Source organism: Drosophila erecta, unplaced genomic scaffold, assembly GCF_003286155.1.
Source record: "Drosophila erecta strain 14021-0224.00,06,07 unplaced genomic scaffold, DereRS2 tig00000092-arrow-pilon, whole genome shotgun sequence".
Taxonomy (NCBI): Eukaryota; Metazoa; Arthropoda; class Insecta; order Diptera; family Drosophilidae; genus Drosophila; species Drosophila erecta.
In genome coordinates this window covers 4,631,794-4,651,985 of record NW_020825207.1, presented here as the reverse complement: position 1 = coordinate 4,651,985, position 20,192 = coordinate 4,631,794, and the positions used below count along the sequence as shown (strand labels likewise).

At 44.2% G+C, this 20,192-nt stretch overlaps 2 protein-coding genes across 6 annotated transcripts in view; both read right to left on the bottom strand.

Moving 5' to 3' along the window:
- Positions 1-8: 8 nt before the first annotated feature.
- On the bottom strand, positions 9-1,991 carry LOC6546988 (guanine nucleotide-binding protein subunit beta-like protein 1). The gene is made up of 3 exons (XM_001975994.3): positions 1,749-1,991; positions 705-1,218; positions 9-640 (listed from the first exon to the last, which is right to left on the bottom strand). The coding sequence occupies exons 1-3, from the start codon at positions 1,884-1,886 to the stop codon at positions 321-323; spliced, it is 972 nt and encodes a 323-aa protein (XP_001976030.1). The 5' UTR covers positions 1,887-1,991; the 3' UTR covers positions 9-320.
- Positions 1,992-12,449: 10,458 nt separating this feature from the next.
- LOC6546989 (uncharacterized protein DDB_G0288805) overlaps positions 12,450-20,192 on the bottom strand; it is a 57,728-nt gene continuing 49,985 nt past the window's right edge. For all 5 annotated transcript variants that reach the window (XM_026980300.1, XM_026980301.1, XM_026980302.1 and 2 more), the window contains 2 exons: positions 18,910-19,028; positions 12,450-17,018 (listed from right to left, as the gene is read on the bottom strand). In XM_026980300.1, the coding sequence (XP_026836101.1) occupies positions 15,036-17,018; positions 18,910-19,028 (2,102 nt within the window). In that variant the 3' untranslated portion in view covers positions 12,450-15,035. The remainder of the gene's footprint in view (positions 17,019-18,909; positions 19,029-20,192) is intronic.

Genomic DNA, 20,192 nt, shown 5'->3' with positions numbered 1-20,192 from the left:
ATGTATTCTAGATGGCCAATATTATTTATATATATTTTTTATAAACTTTAATAAGATACACTTCATAAAATATTCTTTTTCAAGCGTTGTCAAAATTCACCGTAGTAACAAAAATAGTTTCGGACACGTAGATATGTTGCCAAGCCCTTCAATTGGCTTCAAAAGTAGCCAAATTCACAAAACATTACTGAACCGAAGCAAATATCCAAAGGTTATTCAAAAAATACTTATAAAGTAAAGCTATTTCAAGAGGATCGCTAAACCGTTGCAGTCGTGGTAGTCTGTAACAGACACTGTAACATTTAAGACTAAGTTATAGTTCAGTTGTAGAGGTCCCACAACGATATCTGGCTGTCCATGCCCGCCGCTGCCATGATGGGAGCCCGCCACATGGCCACCGGTTGGCTGGAAAAGGCCAAGTCCATTACGCCGCCATTCTTGTGCTGCGTAAGCACAGCCAGCGGTCGCAGGCTTTTCCATGAGAAGATCCGAATGCGGCCGTCCCAGCCGGCACTGGCGAACACCTTCTGATCGGGTCGAATGCGAACGCAATTCACCCCAGGATTTTTGATGCACAGCTCCGAGCCGCGCTGCAACTGCATCGATGAGCGCTGATAACTGAAACTAATCAGCTTGTCCGCTGTAACAGAAGGACACGACTGTGATATGCTAGTAAATTTATTTGGACTCAAGCTCAGACTTACTTGGGCCACCCACAATGCCACGATTCGTGACTGGGTCGTAGTCCACAGTCGTGGCATCTTGGGCCAATTCCAGCACATCCAAAATAACGCTCGAGCTAATGTCCCAAGTGAGAAAGTGTCCCGATTCGTAGCCAGCAAGCAGGAATAGTTGCGAGGCGCACTCGAAGGGCTTGAAGCAGGTGACGCTGCCCAGTTTGGGCAGCTGGGGATCGTCTGGGACCAGTATTTGCGTGGGGGCCGCTGCATCCGTAACGTGAAGCACTCCGATGGACGATTCCTCGCAGGGATAGAAGAGCAGCTGCTCGTTGGTCTTGCTGGTGTTCGTGTGCAAGGCAGATCTGCAAAAGCCCATGTGGTTACCCGGAATACTGCGCTCCTTAACGTAGCTGCTGCCGCCGATGGAGAACATGGTGATGGTTCCACCCTTTTGCTGGGTCACCAGGCGATCCGGGGTGTGGTGCAGGCTGGTTATGGGGTCGGATCCCACCTCAAAGTGCAGGGCGGAGCGGTTGGTCTGCGGAATAAGTTGTTGTTTGATTAAAATAAAGCATATTTACAATGTTTTGTGGTAAGTATAAAAAAAAAAATCTTTTTTAATAAATTAAAACTAACAAATTTATAAGACAAGTGGGATAATCTTATCATAGGGGCCATAAGATAACAATTTGATAATTATTTCAAATTGAACAGAGCAATTCTAGCTGCCTAAGTACCATTGACAGGTAGCTTTTAAGATTATATATTATGCTATATCCATTAGAGCAATATGTTGTTAAAGAGAGAATACGTTACTCGCTTATAAATTTAATTGTTTAAAACTTGGCACCTGACAGTGTGAAACTGCTATAAATATTACAAGTTGGATCAGAGATCGGACTTTTGTCCCGCCTATATATAAGCAACTCATATGATTCGCACTACTTAAAGAATCAAATACTTTCGCTCAATATCTTAACTTGCTGTGTCATTTGTGCTGCTTTATATTTAATGCCAAGTTGGCTTGTAAATAAATATGTACGTGAATAATGCGATAAAGATTCTCACTTGCAAATCCCAGAGGAAAACACTGCCTTTGATGGTTCCCGCCAGCAATCGGTCGCTCTCCTGGAAACACAAGGAATTGACGGCTCCCATGTCGGGGGATCGCAGGCTGAATACAGGATCTGGTGGTAGCACAGCCATAGTAGCAGATATTTAAATTAATTAACTAATTTGCGTTTGTTTTTGTTTGGTCTCGTGGTAGAGTGACCGTTGTGGGGATTTTCGAAAATATATCATCACTGTTATCGGCTTGTAATCGGGCGCATTGCCGATTACCATTGCCACATTACTAGTTACGCAAAAATGCACCAGAGGGCGCCCTGGGCGCGCGCTTCTCACCAAGTTCAAATTTGCGTTTCGACAGCAGCAACGCAAAAGCCATGCCGAATATCTCACTTTTTCATTGAGCAGTAGTAGCCTCTGCGGAGAAAACAGGCTTAAAATTTTACAGCGAAAAATCATTAAGTCGCTAAATGCGCGGACTATTAAAAAACATAACGTGCACCGCAGGCTTACGCGGCTTTAATGGACTTAGTCAGCGGTCTCTCGTCTCTCATGTGGCCTAGACGCTAAGGCCCGAATCGTAAAAGACTTGTCAGCCAGATTGCGCGCACTTGGCCAGATTGCGAGCGAAGAAAACGGGCCCAAAATGATATACACATGTGCACATACATATATGGAGTCCGTTCTGGCGGCCGTCCGCAACAAAGATCGCAAAATAAACATGCCATAAGCTCGTTAATCAATGCTAAGTTGACAGTTTTAAGTGGTTTTAGCGAGCCAACACCAGCGCAAACGGCAAATAAGCCGAAGACTCCTGTTGTGCCGCAGGCTCTAAATGATTTACGGTCCCAAAAAAATGCGCTATATTTTAATTGAGTGCAAGAATTTATTTGAAATTTTTCAGTTTCGGTTACGGCACAAAATATGAATTTGAGGAGTTTCCAATTCCTTACTTAAAGCTTGCTTAGATATTTGTTTGTTCATATATTCAATTGCAAGGATTCCTTTTAACATCTTGGTAGTGCAAAATGTGTTCAGTTATAAACATCTCGTACCGAAGAAAAGTAAAGATATAACATTATAAATATGTGCCAATAACGAAGAAAGTGTAAAAATATGTGAAGCTATTTTTAAGCCAAATATTATTTGCTTGTGAAGAAAATCGCTTACTTAACAAAGCCACAATCTCTCGATATTTTTCACATGTGCTCACTTTCCATATTTAGATGGCACTTTTCCGCAGTTGACTAGACAACCAGACGCACCCCGTAATTCGATTTGGATGCAACAAGTTAACACGTTTTCCCCTACCCTGCAAACAAAAAAAAAAGCCAACCCTTTTGGGCCCCAGTTGAAAATGCGGCTATAAGTTCATTTAACTGCCGAGGCAATCATAAAAAGGGTTCAAGCCCGTATGACCATTCCAGCTCATTTGCTTTCGACTCGGTTAATTCTTTTTGTCTCCCACAGGATCAAGGAGGAGCTGGGGGGCAGAGGTAGCTGAACGACAAGTCCATAAATCTTTTCGCCACAGAACCGAAGGCACGAATCGGTGGAAGTGAGGCGTTTAAACTATTTATGCATGTTGGGTAATCCATTTGAAATGGGTCAACGACTACACCAACAATAGCAATAACAACGGCAACGGCAACGGGAACGGGAACAACGAGCTCATAAAACTCCTTAAACGTTTCCAATAAGCCAACCCAACCCAACCCAGTTCGAAGTTGAAAACATATTGGCTTGTTACCTTAATGAAGTCATAAATTTTCGCTATCGCACTCGGGGCATCTTGGCCAGCAAAAAGAAAGAGAGTCCCCAGCTCCACATTGGGGCAGCGATGGCCCAAAGTCCCCGATTCTCCGAGCTACAGGTTTCTAAGGAATTCCATTTCGGGATAGAATACCCGTATGTATACCAAGTGTTTTGGCACACATACGCGTCCGTTTGGCCGATAGTTAATCAGGCTTAGGCTGATATATGCTGACAGAGTCGGTCTCTGGTGTAGGCCGCCACTCTCGGAAAAGGACACGCATACGTGATCATCCCAGGGTATTCCAGAGCGTTCAAGAGGGTATCGGTAACCATGTACCCCGCTGCGCGAGTATTCCGCGTATTTGCGAGGCGGGCCATGGAAATGAAGTTATCACGCGACAAACAATGTCTGCTCCGGCCCCTGCCACCAATAACTTTATATGGTTGTCATTATTAGTCGGAAATTAAATGGCCCGGCCACAGAGGACGACACTTGGATGACTACCCGACTTATTTATGTGCTACCTTAATGGAGCTTCATCTACTCGAAATGGAGGCCGCGATTTGTTCTACTCCCCCTGCGCGATTGGCTCGCCCCTGCGATCTGCGATCTGGATCCTACTCCTGCTCCTGTTGAGTTTTTATTTCGCATTACTTTGCCAAGTCCATGAATCACTCGGTGGGCAAAAGGAAGCGCGGTCTAGGTGCTGGTATTTTGATTTGAGATCGCCGGGCGGAGGAATTCCAGGTTCAGTAGGAAAATGAAACCGATGTCTACAGACCAAATTACCAGCGAATGAAAGTTGACACATCCAAACAGGATATTGCATTTTGTTGTTATAAAATTGTAAGCTAATATCTTCACGCCTTTCAAAACATCTTTAAGCAGACTGCGGGACTAGTTAGACTATATACTTCAGCTTTCCTTTGTCTTCTGCCATAATCCCATAGAAAGTGATTGGCGCGACTGATGCAATCAGTGTAGAAACCAGCACAGATTCCCCGAAATAAGTTGGAAACTTGGGCCGAGCGCAATCAATTAAAATATCGACGTCTATCAGCGTTATTATAAATCAAACGATAACATAAAATTGACACTAAAGGCGTTTCGGCCATTTTTCATGCCGGCCAGCGACGACGACGACGACGACGACGAGATTAAGGCCTCGGATATATGGGATTCGAGATCGGTGGCCAAACTTAGATGGAGTCACATTTTGGGCCACTTGAGCTCGCGTCTGAACTTTGTTCGTATTTATGCAAATTATCCGTTGCCGGACGGACGGGAAAAACTGGTCCACAAAACGGCAACGCAAGGCGAAGTGCTCTCTGTAATTGATCAATTTCCGCCGAGCAGCCAGACCGGATCGCTTCGAATCGAATTGGATCGGATCGGAACGGAACGGAACGGATCGCCCAGAGAAGTGAGAAGTTGGCAGACCCGCAGGTTGCCAGATCCGATTGGATGCGATAATGTGATGGCCACTTGATCTTCGGCTGATTTATGGAGCCCGACGAGGGCTTGGCTAATGAAATGCCACTTTAGATAGCATATTTGTGCCCGTTTTGTCTCTAGCCCACCATGGCCATAAATACAGTGCGTTATGACACCTGGCGATGGTGCACCCACATATCGCCGACGACATTGGACATTCCACTTGATTGCCTCCGACTCTCGGAGCGGCAATCAGACGCACTCAGCAAAAGTGCCAATCAAGCGCAGGACACGTCGACAAAGGATGCGCTCGTCTGCCCATAATCCTGGGTGTGAATGCCGAGGAGATAGGCACTGGGATGGGGCACTACCAATGCACACTGGACATGGACTTTGGAGGGCCTGAAATCGAAACCTTGTCGCTGGGGTGTCAATAACATTGTCCGTGTGACTGCCTCCGGGCATGATTGTTGTCGTCGTTCTGGTCGTTGTTGCGGCCATTGATGATGTGGATGCGTTTTCAGCTCCATTGAACCGGCAGAAGCGGCACAGTGGACGCCACAATTTGGGTATCAAGTGTGCCGGCCAATAAAAGTTTAAGGTTGCACTCATTTATTGGGTGACACTATGCTAAGGTACTAATTGCAGCACTTATTTAGGCAGTATTGCAGCATTTCTTTAGTGAATAAATAAATGTAAGTCTTGGATAGCTGCTTTATAAATCCAGATATACGTGAACCTTACTTTTCATATTTAGTTGATACCGCACTTATACCACCATACTTGCTCCACAGTTGTCCAGAAATTCCACTTTAATTGCGTGAATCAAAGTTGTAAATCATTATGCTAAGTGCCCTTTAATGTCTCAAAATGCAGCTCATTTGCAAGTGCAGGTCCCGGGCTTCAGTTCTCAGCTCCCAGCTGCCAGCACCCAGTTCCCCAATGCATCCACAATGCGGAGCTGGCCCCGAGGGCATATAATCATGTCCGAGCGGACAACGCTGGATGGAAAACGGGAGCGGCCCAAATTGCTACTGGCCAGGCTGTTGGCTGACATAACCGGAGGGTTGGGATGGTTTGAGGTGGGGCTATCGCGGCCAAGAACTACTTTCAATTATCAATTATGAAGTTAATATCTTCTTCAGGCGAGTGCGCAGTTTGAATGACAAGAGGTGTCACTGGGCAGCTGGCTAGAGTTAATGGTTCAATCAGCACTCACTTTGAGTGCGAATGAATGCACTCATTGGGTATGAATGAAAGTGCGGCTTCCATTACCATTTGGAGGCATAATGAACGGCGCTCGTTTAATTAAAACGCCGGCTCACCGACCGAAATCAATTTATCTGTGGCCCCAAACCAAATTGCGGTGCCAAAAGCCCGTCATCATGGGGCGAGGCCATCTGCATCGCCATCGCCACCAGCATCAGCATCAGCATCTCATGGTGGATACGAGCATGGGTAATTGGGGACCTGGAAGTGGAACCTCCTTGCCATCCGATAAACACCTCAAATATGAGCCTGTTAATTACTGCAATTTGCGCCAGCCCCCCGAATCGAAATGAGCCACTAAATGCGACGACAATCGCAACATTTGCCATCGCGCCCCGGAGGATTAGGTGACCCAGTTCCGTAGCCAATGCGACAGCTGTCTTGCGTGGCATGCAACATCAATTATTCAGGGCCATCAAACTTTGAGCTCACCTGCCGAAAGTGCAAACAACTAAGCCCGAAAGTTACACACAACTTGCTGCATGAAATATTGACGGCAGTCGCACGCGGAAAATAAGTTAAAGAAATTAAACCAGCGAAAGTTATACTCTCATGCGGAAAATGCACAATAATGTAATGGAAATCGCTAGGAAATAAGAAGTTTAGCTTTAGTACTTGTGCCAATCTAAATAATAAGCTTGTGCAAATGTCAAAGTATTATCAATAAGAAACAAGAAATCTGTGCTCCGGATGTGGTGCATCCTACACCTCCCAGTCCATTCTGGACCTGCAAAGAGCTGTGATACTTCAAATTTCCACAAGAACCCAATCCGCTGGCGCTACCTACTTCTGAAACTATTTGTAACTGTCGGAGTGACGACCATGACTTTATCAGCCGGCTGTCACTGGGATGGCCACCGCCTAAGGGCATGTGAGCTTCGATGATAATTTATTTTGCCAGCTGTGTGGGCGACCAACTTGCAGTTGTTGCTGCTGCGTGCTGCTGCTGCTGCTGCGGCTGCTGCGGCTGTTGGGGCTGCATGTGTGGAAACTTTGAAGTGCGTATAATTCATTTGGAGCTGTGCCTGAGTGACCCAACAGACGCTGACTGACTGACACAAACACAAAGTGGCTGTCTGAGTCTTTGGAGAACCCCGCAACCTCAGAGACCCCAAGCCCCCAGCAAATTCAAGCTGCAGTCAGTCAGTCAGTCAGCCAGCCAGCCACTCAGAATTGGGCTGCAATTTTGCTTGGCATTTTGATAAATGGCGTTAACATATTTCACAGGCCAGCTGTCAGTTTGATTTTCGATTCCTTGAAAGTGAAACTCGTTGGGTTTGACCCACTAGCTGGGCATTTGGGTGCAAATGGTCCTTCTGCTTTTCCCACCGCCGCAGCTTCCAGTGGCTCATTAAATGCCGCAGTTTGCAAATCAAACCGGTAGACAAACAGGAATGGAAAACCATTGACTCCAAAAATCCAAACCCAAACCCAAACCGAACCCGGCCAGCCAACTATTTACGAGATAAAAGCACTTACGATTTCATTAGCCAACTGTGCAGCAAAACAAAATCACTGGCAAAAGATATATCGGTAAATTAATATTTGCTGCCATCAGGTGACAGACGGTAGTAAAGCCCAAACTGGTCTCCTCGGATCTCGAGTTTCTCTCTCTATTTCATCCATTTTAAGCAGGGAAGTTAACAAGGAGTTGCTTGTTGTTAAGTCAAAATTCAATCCAAACTTGCTAGATTGCCCGATTGATTTTCAACCGCTTGGAAATGCAAGATTTAGGCGCTTACTTTGAACTGCACCTGTGAAGATGAAAACATCGTTTTTAAACGAGTTATATTGGCAATTAGAATACATATAAGTACACAACTTGGTCTGCAAAACATATACATTTTATTAAAATAATTAATTATTCAGTTTCTTTCCCGATTTCAGAACACTTACCTATAAATATGTAAAGTAATGGAAATATTTGCCTAAGAAATATGGGTTTCTAGTATAAGTGCAATAGGTAAATGCTCTTTGCTTGTGATCCTATGCATATAAGATATAAATTTTTTCAAAGTAAAGTTTTGAGTTATTTAATATGAAATACAACTAAATCCTTTTGAATGAAGTGCACTTCTTATTAGACTAATGCCCCGTAATCCACTGAACTGAAAGGTGTGTTAACATGGGGGATCAGTGTCCAGCCAGTTAATCGTGCATCATCACCTGGCCTAATCTGCACTCCCCTCGCCCTCCTCTTTCGGTGATTTCCCAATTAACTCGTCGCCCCAATGAACGCCTTCGATGGACGCCAACTGCTGCATTGATTTGTCAAATTGACAGCAATAAATCCATCACAACCAGTTACAACTGACAGTTAATCATAAGCACCGCTGACAGGTGGGTCCCAGCCCCACTCCTCAGCCACCTGGACGCGGGTAATGTATGCGGCTGCCAATCAGCCGATTGTCTTGATATATGCGCCCATTGACCAAGTCGGGCTGTTGGGCTCGGCCCAGTGCAAAATGTTGCACCAAATTAATTAAAACCCGCGAGCGGCAAGTACAACCACCCACCCAACCAGCTGGCCAGCGAGCCAGCGAGCCACCACACTCTGCGGTGGTGCTAGTCAGGTTGGAGCTAGGTGAAACCACCCGACGGCGACGTGGGACGCCTCTAATACCCAAAGCCTAACCTTGTTCGCAACTGACACTTTGCTAAATGCCTACCCCGAGGCACCGTCGAATGGAACTGAGTCGAACTGAACAGAAAGATACCGACCCGATATGCTAAGTAGGGGTATCGCTTCGTTTCGCCGGCACAATTTATTCAAAAGCATTAATTTTTATTTATAGCTTAAGTTTTCGCCGCTGCAGCGGGCCAAAATGATCTGGACTACGGCCAACTAAGCCGAGCCATGGGAAAATGAGAAAATGAGCCGCACTTCGGCTCTAATGACAGTTATTTATCAATTGGCATTCGCCAGGTGACCACCAATGGTCTGCTGATTGTCACGGGACGCCGGGCCGTTAAGAAAATGTGTTTTCCTGGCTTTTCCGATATTCAATTTGGTAGTGTTGGTTGGGTAATATGATCACTGGACATGGCATCCTCCGTGGTTGAGTATTTAGAAACCTATAGCTGAGAATTCTTCAAAATCATTACTAAAATATTTTTTCTTTCACTGACTGCTACTAGTACTGAAAACGTTTCCAAAACTCATATTTTTATTAAGCATTTGGAAATTGTTATTATATTTTTATTCGCGAGTTTGGCTACTGGCTGGAGTCATCTAATGTTTTTTAGAAAAACTTGCCAAATTATTCGGTTTTTATTAAAATGGCCAACAAGTGATCACAGCGTTTTTAGCGCCCGCAAATTGCAAAACAAAAATGCGTTAAAAATGGTGTGTATTTTAAGAGTTGGTTGTGTCACCGAAAACTCTTAATAAAACTTTAGATAAAAAGTGGTTAATGAAACACTCTACAACATAAGCGGCACACCCAATAAAAGTTGTAAATGCTCAAACAAAATCTGAAGTCAAGTCTTTGAGCCTTAGTTAATGCATTGGCCAAGTAATCCAGGTCTTTCATTTGCAGTTAATTAGGCACACGCCAATCCAAAGTATGCGGCGAGCAATGAATCTTGAAATCAAAGTCTTCATGTTGCCATTGACAAGTACAAATAAATGGAAATCGTTAAGAGCAACCGGTTATCACTGGGTTAAACTGAGCGTAAGCGCACGACAAATTTAGTTGCTGATTCGGGGCATTAACTACGATCTCGAACTCCGATCTGGACCCCAATCCTACCAGTACTCCGTGCGTAATTAGTCGCGGCATCGTCGATTTATCATCGAAATGTGGCGGCCATAAACAAATGCGTTGGCGCCACTGGCTATTTCCACGTCGCTTACTTTTTCATATTCAATATTTGGTTTTATTTGCCACTAAATACTGGCCGCCACCGGCGCCGCAGCAGGTGAAGATGTTTACCCAGTTACCCACTATTCAGATTCAGATTCGGATGCGGATTCGGATTTGGATCCGAGCGCGGAATTGCGCAAAGAGCTCGGCTCCGGCAGAAATCAATAAAGTATCGCGGAGCTTGTGCAAGTTGCAGATGTCATTCGATCGGACAGCGCGGCATAATGACGATATTCAATTGCACAGAACAGATACTCGTACTTTTGCGCGGTGCGTGGGTGAGTTCGAATCCGAGTTCAAGTCCCCCGTCGCGAAATCACTTGATTATTACTTTGGGAAATGCATAAATAGTGAGCACATGCAAATGTCAGTTTGGTAGATGGGATGTCTGTGCAATTGACAAGCGCTGCGATTTATGGAGAATTTACCAGCTGCTTATGCAACTATTTGGTTTAAGATGCATGGATTTGTGTGCTTCACGGACAAATCGTAGTAACTAAATGAGATTCCACCACACATTTCGCTTTGCCCGTCTAGGCTTTATAGGAAATACGAATTAATGAATCAATCGGATTATATATGAAGCTTCATGACTCTGGCCTCTCAAACGCTTTTGTATCACGTGCTCGTTCTGGCCGCACTCATTTTGGGCCCAGTTCGATGGCTCTTTATGCCATTCCATTCCAGGTCTGGCCAGGCCACGCCCCCGGCCAGACGGCCGCCCCTTTTTGGCCGAGCGACGTGTGCATAAATCTTGCACGCATATTTAAGTTGATGATGTTAAATGGCTGTACTAAAAATACGAAATATGCATGCCGTATGCAGGCAACAGTTTCATCCTGTCGCTCTGTGTGTGGAATGTACGACGGCACCACTCTGCAGCACCCGAACCACCCGAGCCACCCTGAACCGCCTTGCTCCACCTTGCAACATGGCGACATTCATAAACCAAATCTGAGCCACACAGTCGCCTTGAAAGCCAAAGGCAACTGGCTCGCAGCCCGTGGGTTTTGGCCTGGCTTTCGGGCTGGCCGAATGTCGAACGGCCAACAAAACGTTCTGGCCAAAAAGGAAACCGAGCTCACCAACGGGCACAAGATTTGGGTTGCCCAAATCGAACTTGTTATGCCCTGAAATAAATGCAATATGACGTTTTTAAAGGGTAAATAGCATAGCTATGGGATAATATTTGAAACAGCACAAACCAAAATGTAATATAAGTTTTCTTAATATGATTATATATTTTAATATTTTAGCTATCCAAATGCTAGGTTAAAAGTGAAAGCAGATTTCAAGCTATGTAGCTACCCTTTCTTTTAAGTGCACGTACTTTTAGTAAGAGCAGCGATTGGTTTTTCTCAGTCACCTTATAGTTACTTTTTTCAATTTTTTTATTATTATTTCTTGGCATGTTTTCTTTTTGCTCAACGGCGGCAGATTTGAAAAGAATTTCTGCCCGCAAATGAAATTGTTTCCTGTTAAAAGCTGAAAAGGAGAAGGCAAGAAAACAAACTCCGCCGGGCGACTGGGTAAATGGGGAAGGAACATGGATGTGGATATGGACGGCACCTGCCGTCGCAACGATTGATGAAATTAAAAGGTATAAATAAAAATCTTTTTAATGGTCTGGGATTTGGAACTTAATTTTTTAATTAAACAAGCCACCGATGAGGCGGCTGCCGCCAAGGAGATAGGGCACCAATGGACCTGGGACATTTATGCAAAGCAGTAGCCACCACTTGGCCACTTGTGTGGTCTGTCCACGGTCTGCTGGCCATGAAAAGCAGGAGTCCAAGTGGCGGAGGAGCCCCTCCGCAGGTCCCATTACAACAGTGTTTGCCTTGGGCGATGGCCAACACTTTTACTGCCCCAAGGAGTCGAGGGCCCTGGCCATAACATGTTAATCCCCCAGCACCGATGTCAAATGTCAGCACTTGTGATTTGTCATCTTCAGCAGGAGGAACCTGCTCGGCGGAGGACTCTGCGTCGGTGGTCGACTCCCTTGCATTGTCCCCTCGGCGGACATTTGTCACCCGAGGCGGGGACCACCCATCTCGTTCTTGGCCGCAATTTACAAGTTCCTCCGACATGGCCAGGAATGTGCAATTGATATTCTGCGAAATCAGGCACTGTCTGACTACGATATATCTATCTATTCCTATGCACTGTGAACAAAATTGCCATACAAACTAAAGTAGAATTTTTATTTTAATAAAGAGGTATACTTTATTAATTAAAATGTAATGGTTCTGAAAGGGAAAGGAATATCAATCTACTTTTTAACTATAGCAAAGATGTCCAAAAATGCGTATACTTACGTCCATCCAATAAAACAGATTAAAAATACCACATTAGCTTGAATTTATATATATTTTTTATTTATACGATTTCTCTGCACACATTCGTAGACCAACAAAAAGGAAACAACTGAGCATTTATTTAAAAGTTGAAAATGAAGCAAACTTACATACAAGAGAAATGAAAAGTGTTGAATATTTTGTTGAGGCTTTTTATTCAATTTCTAGTGTGTTGTTACTCGTTTTAATACAAAGAAATGCAATTAAATAGTCGTTTATATATTCGTATATATAAGATAGATATTAAAAGAGATAGGAAGGATGGGGGGGACAGATTTGGAGATAGTGTTATACATGGGCGAAAGAATCATTTTGCTTTTATACATAAATAATTACATTTAATGCTCGGCTTAGGAATAAAACATATTACAATGTACAATGATGAGTGTTAACTTAGTGTTAACTTAGGTGTATGATTAATCCATTAATTAAACGTAATTAGTAGAAAGAAAAGTGCAAATGAATTTACAAATGACAAATGACAATCGGTCCCCGCTCCAGTCCAATAGACTCGATTCGATTATTCCGATACACTGTTAAATAAATAATTTCTGCTGTGGTAGATATAGTCATCGATTGATCGAGTTCTCCCAATCGACGTCGATTCAACATAAGAATTTTTTGTTTATTATATTACAGCAACGCGCATACGAATAAGTACAGTAGTTCAATTCGAGTTGTGTGTGTTTTCGGCTTCGTTTCGCTTCGGTTTCGTTTTCGGTTTCGTATCGGTTTTATTTAGTTGAGTGCTGCTTCAATGCCTAGTTAAGTTAATAATTAATCGTTCAATTGTTAAATGGTTTCTTGTCTTAAGTACACACTAATTAAATTTTCACCTAAGCATCTTGCTTTAACTTCATTTTGTTTGGGTTTTCTTTGTTCACTTTAAATTTACATTCATACATATCTCTACATATAAACTTGACGCTTCAGTTTTCTGTTTCTGTGCTTGCGCATTTTCCCTCAAATTGTTTTAATTTCGCGTATTTGGTTTGCTAATATGTTTGAACTATTTATTTTAAATATTAATATAAATATATGAGAAACAATTTTTGCATTATCTTTTTCCATGTTCGTCCACATATGCCTATATATATGTATATATATATTTATATATATTCGTATGTAGAAAAGCAGCAGTTGGTTTCTTTTTGCTGTATTTTGATTCAATTCGTAGTTTTAGTTTTTAGTTTTGTTCAATTAATAAATATAACGTTGCTTATTCAGTGTGAATTTTGGTGTTTGGTTGCAGTACATATCTGGATACATACGTTAGTAGTTCTTTAAAATTTTCGATTATTCAAAATTTGTTTCCATCCTCCCTCGATTTGGATATCGGCCACAAACTGTGTCCTAAAATCAATTACCATGCTGACCATTTCAACAATTTTTTGTATTTGCTTAAAAAATTCGGTTTATTTTGAATGGAGTTTTCCTTTTTGTTTCATCTAACCCAATTTCGTTCGCTTGTGCCTAGTAAAATTGTTTAATATTTAGTTTTAACCTTTCATTTTTGGAAGTGTTTTGCTGTGCGAATTTGTTATCGTTATCGTTATCGTTACCGACTCTTAGTTCTGCTTGCGTATGAATTTAAAAAACTTCTTCATTCGTGTTCCGTTCACCGTGTTAAATTTGTTTGCTAATTGGTTTTTGGTTCGTTATAAAATTTTGAAAATATATGCATATATGTATATAATATATATATATCGATTTTTGTTTGCATTTGTATTTATTAATTCTCATTGCTAATATATTTAATTGATTTAGTAAATCAAAAGTTCGCTACGCTTTTTCAGTGCATTCGAAACGTTATTTGCTTGCACTTGAATGTCGCGCTTTCATAATTTCCATTTCAACAATTTTAGCATTTGGTTTTTCGATTATCGCTATCGCTTCGGTTCATCGATTTGATAGTTTATATAGCACATACTCGTAAATAAAAATCTTATTGTCTTTTCATTTATAACTATGTAGCAGTTCTGCGAGTTCGTTGCCTGCGGCCTCCCGAGTGCAGTTGGTGGAGTCTTCACTGTACTCGCTACTGGATGAAGTGCGGCCTGAGTTATCGTTATCGTAATCGGCTCCACGCCTGCTTCCGCTTCCGCTTCCGGTTTCGCTTCTGTAGTGTGCTTTTAGGCGTGGTGCAAGTGCAAAGTCCTGTCTGAGTCGAGGTACTGAACAGTAAGCAACTCCTTTGTATATCGAGTTCTATATATGTTTATATATATGTATCAGTTCATTAGTAATTTGAAATATTTATCCATACTTTTCTTGGTTTTCTCTTGCTTTTGCCTAAATTCATTTGAAAACTGAGTGCTGAGTATAGGTATGTCTGTCTCCAAAGGATCTGTTCTACTTTTCACCTTCACAAGATTACGTGTTTTAAAATGCATCTAAAAGATTTCAATTTGAAAATTATTATTTCATTTCACAGAGTTGATGGTCAAACTGATTGTATGCATTGATTTTGACTTGAGATTTTTATGTGCCGATAAATTTTTTCAAATACTTCACTATTAATTGTAGTGGCCTTGTATCTGTGAAAGTACCAATTCGAGCAGTCCTTTTAAAGATCTAATAGCCAAAGCGCGCCCATCCCTGACTACTACGCAAATCTCTGGTGAGTGAACCAATGCAGTGTCTTATTCGGCCTGATCCTGTTCATGCCGATGCGAATCGGTTCCGTCAGATGTGAGGTGGTCGAGGTGGGCAGGAATCCGCTGAAGCCTCCATCGGAGCTGTTGCCGCCGCCGTTCCCCTCCAGGTCGCCATTGTAGAGCACGGGATACACGCTGATGTTGTCCAGATTATCGATGTCGATATCCCCGCCCGCGTTGCGCACATAGGTCAGCTGGTGGTAGGGCGTGGCCATCAGCTTCTGGGTGAACTTCCGGATGGGTCTCTTCATGGTTGTTGCCGCTGTAATGCTGGATGTGTACGCTGCCGTGGGTGAAGCCTCCGTTAGTGTGTTGTTCAGGTTGCTGTTGATGTTCTTGTCCACGCTGAAGAGCGAAGGTGCAACATGTTGCTCCGGTGTCGTGGTCGCCGTTGCTGTCGTGCTGGTCAGCTGCTGCATTGGTGTCGCCATCAGTGTTGCTGGCGTGCTGCCACGTGTTGCGAGCGGTGGTTGCACTGTCCACAGCAACTTGCGTGGCTGTTGTGGCTTCACTTCGTTCTCGCCCGCCAGCAACATGTCCGAATTATCCGGGCGATCTTCCCTGCTGTGGCTGCGATGCCTGCTTGGTTGTTGCGTGCTCTGTGCTGTTTCAGTCTGACTGGTTGCCATTGGTGTTGCTTTCGTGGTGCTGGTGGTGGTGCTGCTGCTGCTGCTGCTGATGTTGCTCCTGGCCAGCGGCGTCTGCTCTATCACCAGCTGGGAGCCCGCTGTCGAGGTAGATGTGGCCGCCGTTGCCGCCATTGCTGATGTTGCTGATGTTGCTTTGGTTTCAATTGTCGCCGTGGACGCCGCCTCCGGATCGTCCACCAACTCGGCCTCGTACTGCAGCAACTCGGTGTCGTTGCCGCCCATCTCGGGCGTCATGGCGGATGCCTCTGCCTCCATTTCGGTGATGTAGGTGGCCCAGGCGTCGTAGTTGCTGCTGCTGCTGCTAATACTGTCGTCAGATGTTGCTGTTGTGCTGCTGCCGCTAAAGCTGTCGATCGTGGACCAAGTGGACCAGGGCTCCGAGCTGCCGCTGCTGCTGCTGCTATTGTAGGTGTCCAAATCTTCGAAGGCCGTGCTGCTGCTGCTACTGCTGCTGCCGTACAGGGTGTCGTCGGTGTAGGGCGTTGTTGCTGCCGTGGCAAGCAGTTGCAGCTGCTGCTGCGGTGCCTTTGGCCTGACCTTGGCCTTTCTTCGCCGGCCCTTGCGCTTGCTGCTCAATGCTGCCGTTGTCGAGGGTGTTGCTGTTGCCGGGGAGGTGGCTGCCACGTTTGCTGTTGCTGCCTGTGCTGCTGCTGCTGCTGCTGCTGTGGGTGTTGCAGGCATCGGATTCGTTGGACTAGCTGATACTCGTTGTTGGTGTTGCTGCTGCTTCTGCTGCTTGCGCCGCTTCTGCTTCTTCTCGTGCTGCTGTCGTCGCAGCAGCAGCGATGGATCATTGTGGTGATGTCGCACCTGATGTTGCTGCTGTTGCTGCCTCTGCCTGTTTATTGCTAGTTGCTTTTTGTTAGTGCTACTTAAGCTAGTATTACTATTATTAAGAATAACGTTATTATTATTATTATGGCCATGATGCTCCTGTTGCTGCTGCAACTTTTGATTTTGGTTATTCGATTTGTGGCGATTGTTTTTGTTGTTGCGCGGGGGCTTGCGACTGTTGTTGCTGCCATTGCCATTGCCACTGCCACTGCCATTGCCATTGCCATTGTTGTTGCCACTGTTGCCATTGTTATGGTGATGGCGGAAAAACTGCTCGGCCTCGATCTTGTTGAACATGTAGCAGGCATCGTTGACGCTCTTCTTGGGCCCCACAGGCTTACCTCGGTGCGTGAACCCGACTCGTCGCTGCAGATCGACAACGGAACGGAACACGAAATAACCGTGCACGATGGTCTCGTTGAAATAGCAGGTATCTCGCAGCTCCCTCTGCAACCAGAAAACAAATATATAGATATATAGATATAGCGATATAGCGATACAGCGATCTGGCTTCCGTGCACTTCACATGCAATTTATGAGCGGCATTTCCGTTCATATACAGTTTTAAGGTGTTATATGCGGTGGATATTGTGATATGCGTATCGGCAACGATGACAGCGAACGTTTAGTTTGCCCTCTGTTTATTTATTTATAAAGTACTTGAAATCTCAAAACGACAACGAAATGAATCGCGGCTTATGACTTGGATGTTGGAATGCCCTGGCCTGCTCAATCGGTGGGGATATCGTCGCCTAAAGGCCTTGGAACATTTTTTTATTTTGGTATTTACTCCAACTATCCTAAAGGTCTTATAGTAGGGCTACAAAAAGAAATGAATGTTTGCCATCTTTTCCAGCACATTGAGTTGCTTCCAGTAGCATGATAGCTCTAGGGTAGCAAATGGACCATACGCTAAGTCCAAGTCGTTGAGCGCGTGTTGCTGCCATGTTGGCCATTTCTGCTATCAGCGGACAGATCGTCAGATTGCGGCCCAAAGTGTTGCAAACGACGCAGATGAAACATTTCCCAGCAATTAAGACTTGTGCCGCACTTGGCGACGGACAACTCGTGGGCTCTTCGCATATTTATAGCTCATAATTGCTATTTTTGAGCAGCTTCTCACCACTGGTCAAGTGGAGCGTAGTGCTTGGGGTGAGCACATTTGTTCTATTTCGAGAAGGGATGGGATGGAGTGATCGAGTAATCAATATGTGATTCACATTCAGACTGTGCGACCTCGGCCCACACATTAACCTTCTCGAGAAAAGCAGCTAAGGTATCGAATGGAGTGTAAATCACGGCAAATATTTGCACACTAATTGAACATGGATTTTGCGGTCATAGTCGCAATCGAAAGCAGTAGAATAGAATTGTGGCCTTAGGGGCTCTATTGTTTGCCTACAGCTCGAATGCGGTTTAGCTAACTAACTGTATTGTGAGTGGCGAAAAGGACATTGAAATGTTTTAGCCATTACCACATGACAGAGGCAATCAAGTGCCGCGTCATTCGTCTGATTGATTAGACATATCTATACAAGTTGTTTGGCTTTTATGATGGAAAATCTCATAGCTCGAGTGGCTGCACTTCAGCTAGTGGCATTGAAACCGCCGGCAAAATGTTACAATGTCTCGAAAATTTGATTTTCCATTTCGTCCGTATGCCCAAACAGTTGCCAATCATTGCTCCGTGCGATATCACGCATACGCCGCGTAATCGTATCTCAAAATCTGTGCCACACTCGGCAGTAATTGCATATGAAATTGTTCGCATTTTCGAATTCGTAAACAAATTACAAAGATATTGTAATAAATATTTTGCTCAGCCCGCCGACAGATTTGGTGCAACCGCAACAGGTTTTCACCCATTGTGGCTGACAATTTGGCCAGGTCGCCGTAATATGGTTATTGTCGTATAAGCGATCGCTTTGCATAAAACCATTATGTGGAACATGTCATAAATTACAGTGTTTGCACAGTTAGTTTGCATAAAAACAAATCGACGAGAAACGGAAAATGGGAAAATGACTTGTCCACACTTGGCGCTTTGTACTTTATTCAAGTATGCGAGGTACGAATGCAATGCAATCAAAATAGCCGCAGCGGGCCTTGGCTATATCAGCATCTATATACCGTGTAAACCGGCAGAATAAATATTGTCAAGCACATAATTGTGGCTATTGCCAACAATTTGCTTGCACCATAGGGCCATAAACTTTATCTAACCATAAACAAATCGTGTGGAAGAGGCCTTTCATCTTTGCGATGCCTTTTTATATATCACGGGTATATGGATCTCTTTCCTCGAGGGAGGCTTCCCAAATGTAAGACTTCTACTCACCATGCCAACTAATCTCCAATTGTCGTTGAAACACAAATATCTTTGAGTTTCTTTTGCGTACAGTGCTATTTTGAATTCGTTGTTCAGATAATCCGGGAAGCCGACTATCGTTATATTTTCTGAAAATACAAAATCGAAAACAACACGTTAGTTCCATCAGTTAATCAGCCGGCGAGTGTTTTTAATTGATGTAAATATTTGGCGGGCAAAACATTTTTAATTAAAGGCAAACATGGCTCTCCTGGTCGAAGTGATTAAGCGTGCCAAAACGGAAGGTAACGATGGGTGCCGGCAGGGGTTTATCTCGAACTTCGAGATACAAGTTCGTGTAGCTCTAGAACTTTGACCTTAAACGAAACACGCGTCTTGGCGGATGCTACCTAATGGATGTCGTCAGTGATGGGAGGTTGTCAAATAGTTTGATTAAATACTAGTAAGCCTACCACTTGAGCTCACGAAATATTACATTTGGCAGTTACTTGGATTTTCTTAGCTATTGCACACTTATGTTCTATAAACAACTTCTTAATAATATGTAGAAGGACATGGAATCAATATTGAACCAAAACAGATTCCCAAAAATAGTCGGCGAATGCATTAAACCTCGGAAAGTCAAGTATCCGCTAATTATAAACTGATGTATCTGGAGTATCGGCGGTGCATCTGCGCCTGTGCTCAGTATTTCAGATACTGTATCTGTACCTGGCCTCGACAGGCTATTGAACTTCAGCGGGGAGGACGAACAGGAGGAGGTGGGGGTGGAGGCGGGCTGTGGCCACAAAAGTCACTAATAAGTAAAGCACTTGAAAAGCCAGAGAAAAGCCACTCGAGTTAGATTGATAGGTGACTGGGTTCAGACCCGGTCTCAGTCGTCTGCCATTCTGCCGTTCTGCCGTTCTGCTAGTAATTAAATTTATGCACACAAATTCTTGGCAAGAGTAGCCGTTCCTGGTCTTGGCATCGGTCTGGGTTCCCGGTTCCCGGTTCCCGGTTCTGAGTTCTCAACTGTGGCATCTCGGCTCTTAGCTCTCATATTTCATAAGCCGAGGCGAGCTGCGGGCTTGAGTGACTTTGTGCTTCACACCTTTGGCCGCCGGTGACAGCCACTTGTGCCTCTTGCCCCAGGGAGCTCCCTTTGTTTTCCTATTCCTGGGACTCTTGTGATTCACCGCCCGGCCAGCCGCTCGTCTAGCTTATTGATTTCATTAGTTTGGTGACACAAACCCCGAGTGGAGCACCCTCTGGCAGCCAGCACTTGTGAGTGCGCCTAGGTGCTGCGCTGG

Excerpts from the sequence above, each read along its gene's own strand:
- LOC6546988 (XM_001975994.3), bottom strand. The coding sequence starts at position 1,886 with ATGGCTGTGCTACCACCAGATCCTGTATTCAGCCTGCGATCCCCCGAC. Across the intron at positions 1,219-1,748 it reads TTTTCCTCTGGGATTTGCAA|ACCAACCGCTCCGCCCTGCA; the intron begins GTGAGAATCTTT and ends CTTATTCCGCAG. Across the intron at positions 641-704 it reads TGGCATTGTGGGTGGCCCAA|CGGACAAGCTGATTAGTTTC; the intron begins GTAAGTCTGAGC and ends CTTCTGTTACAG.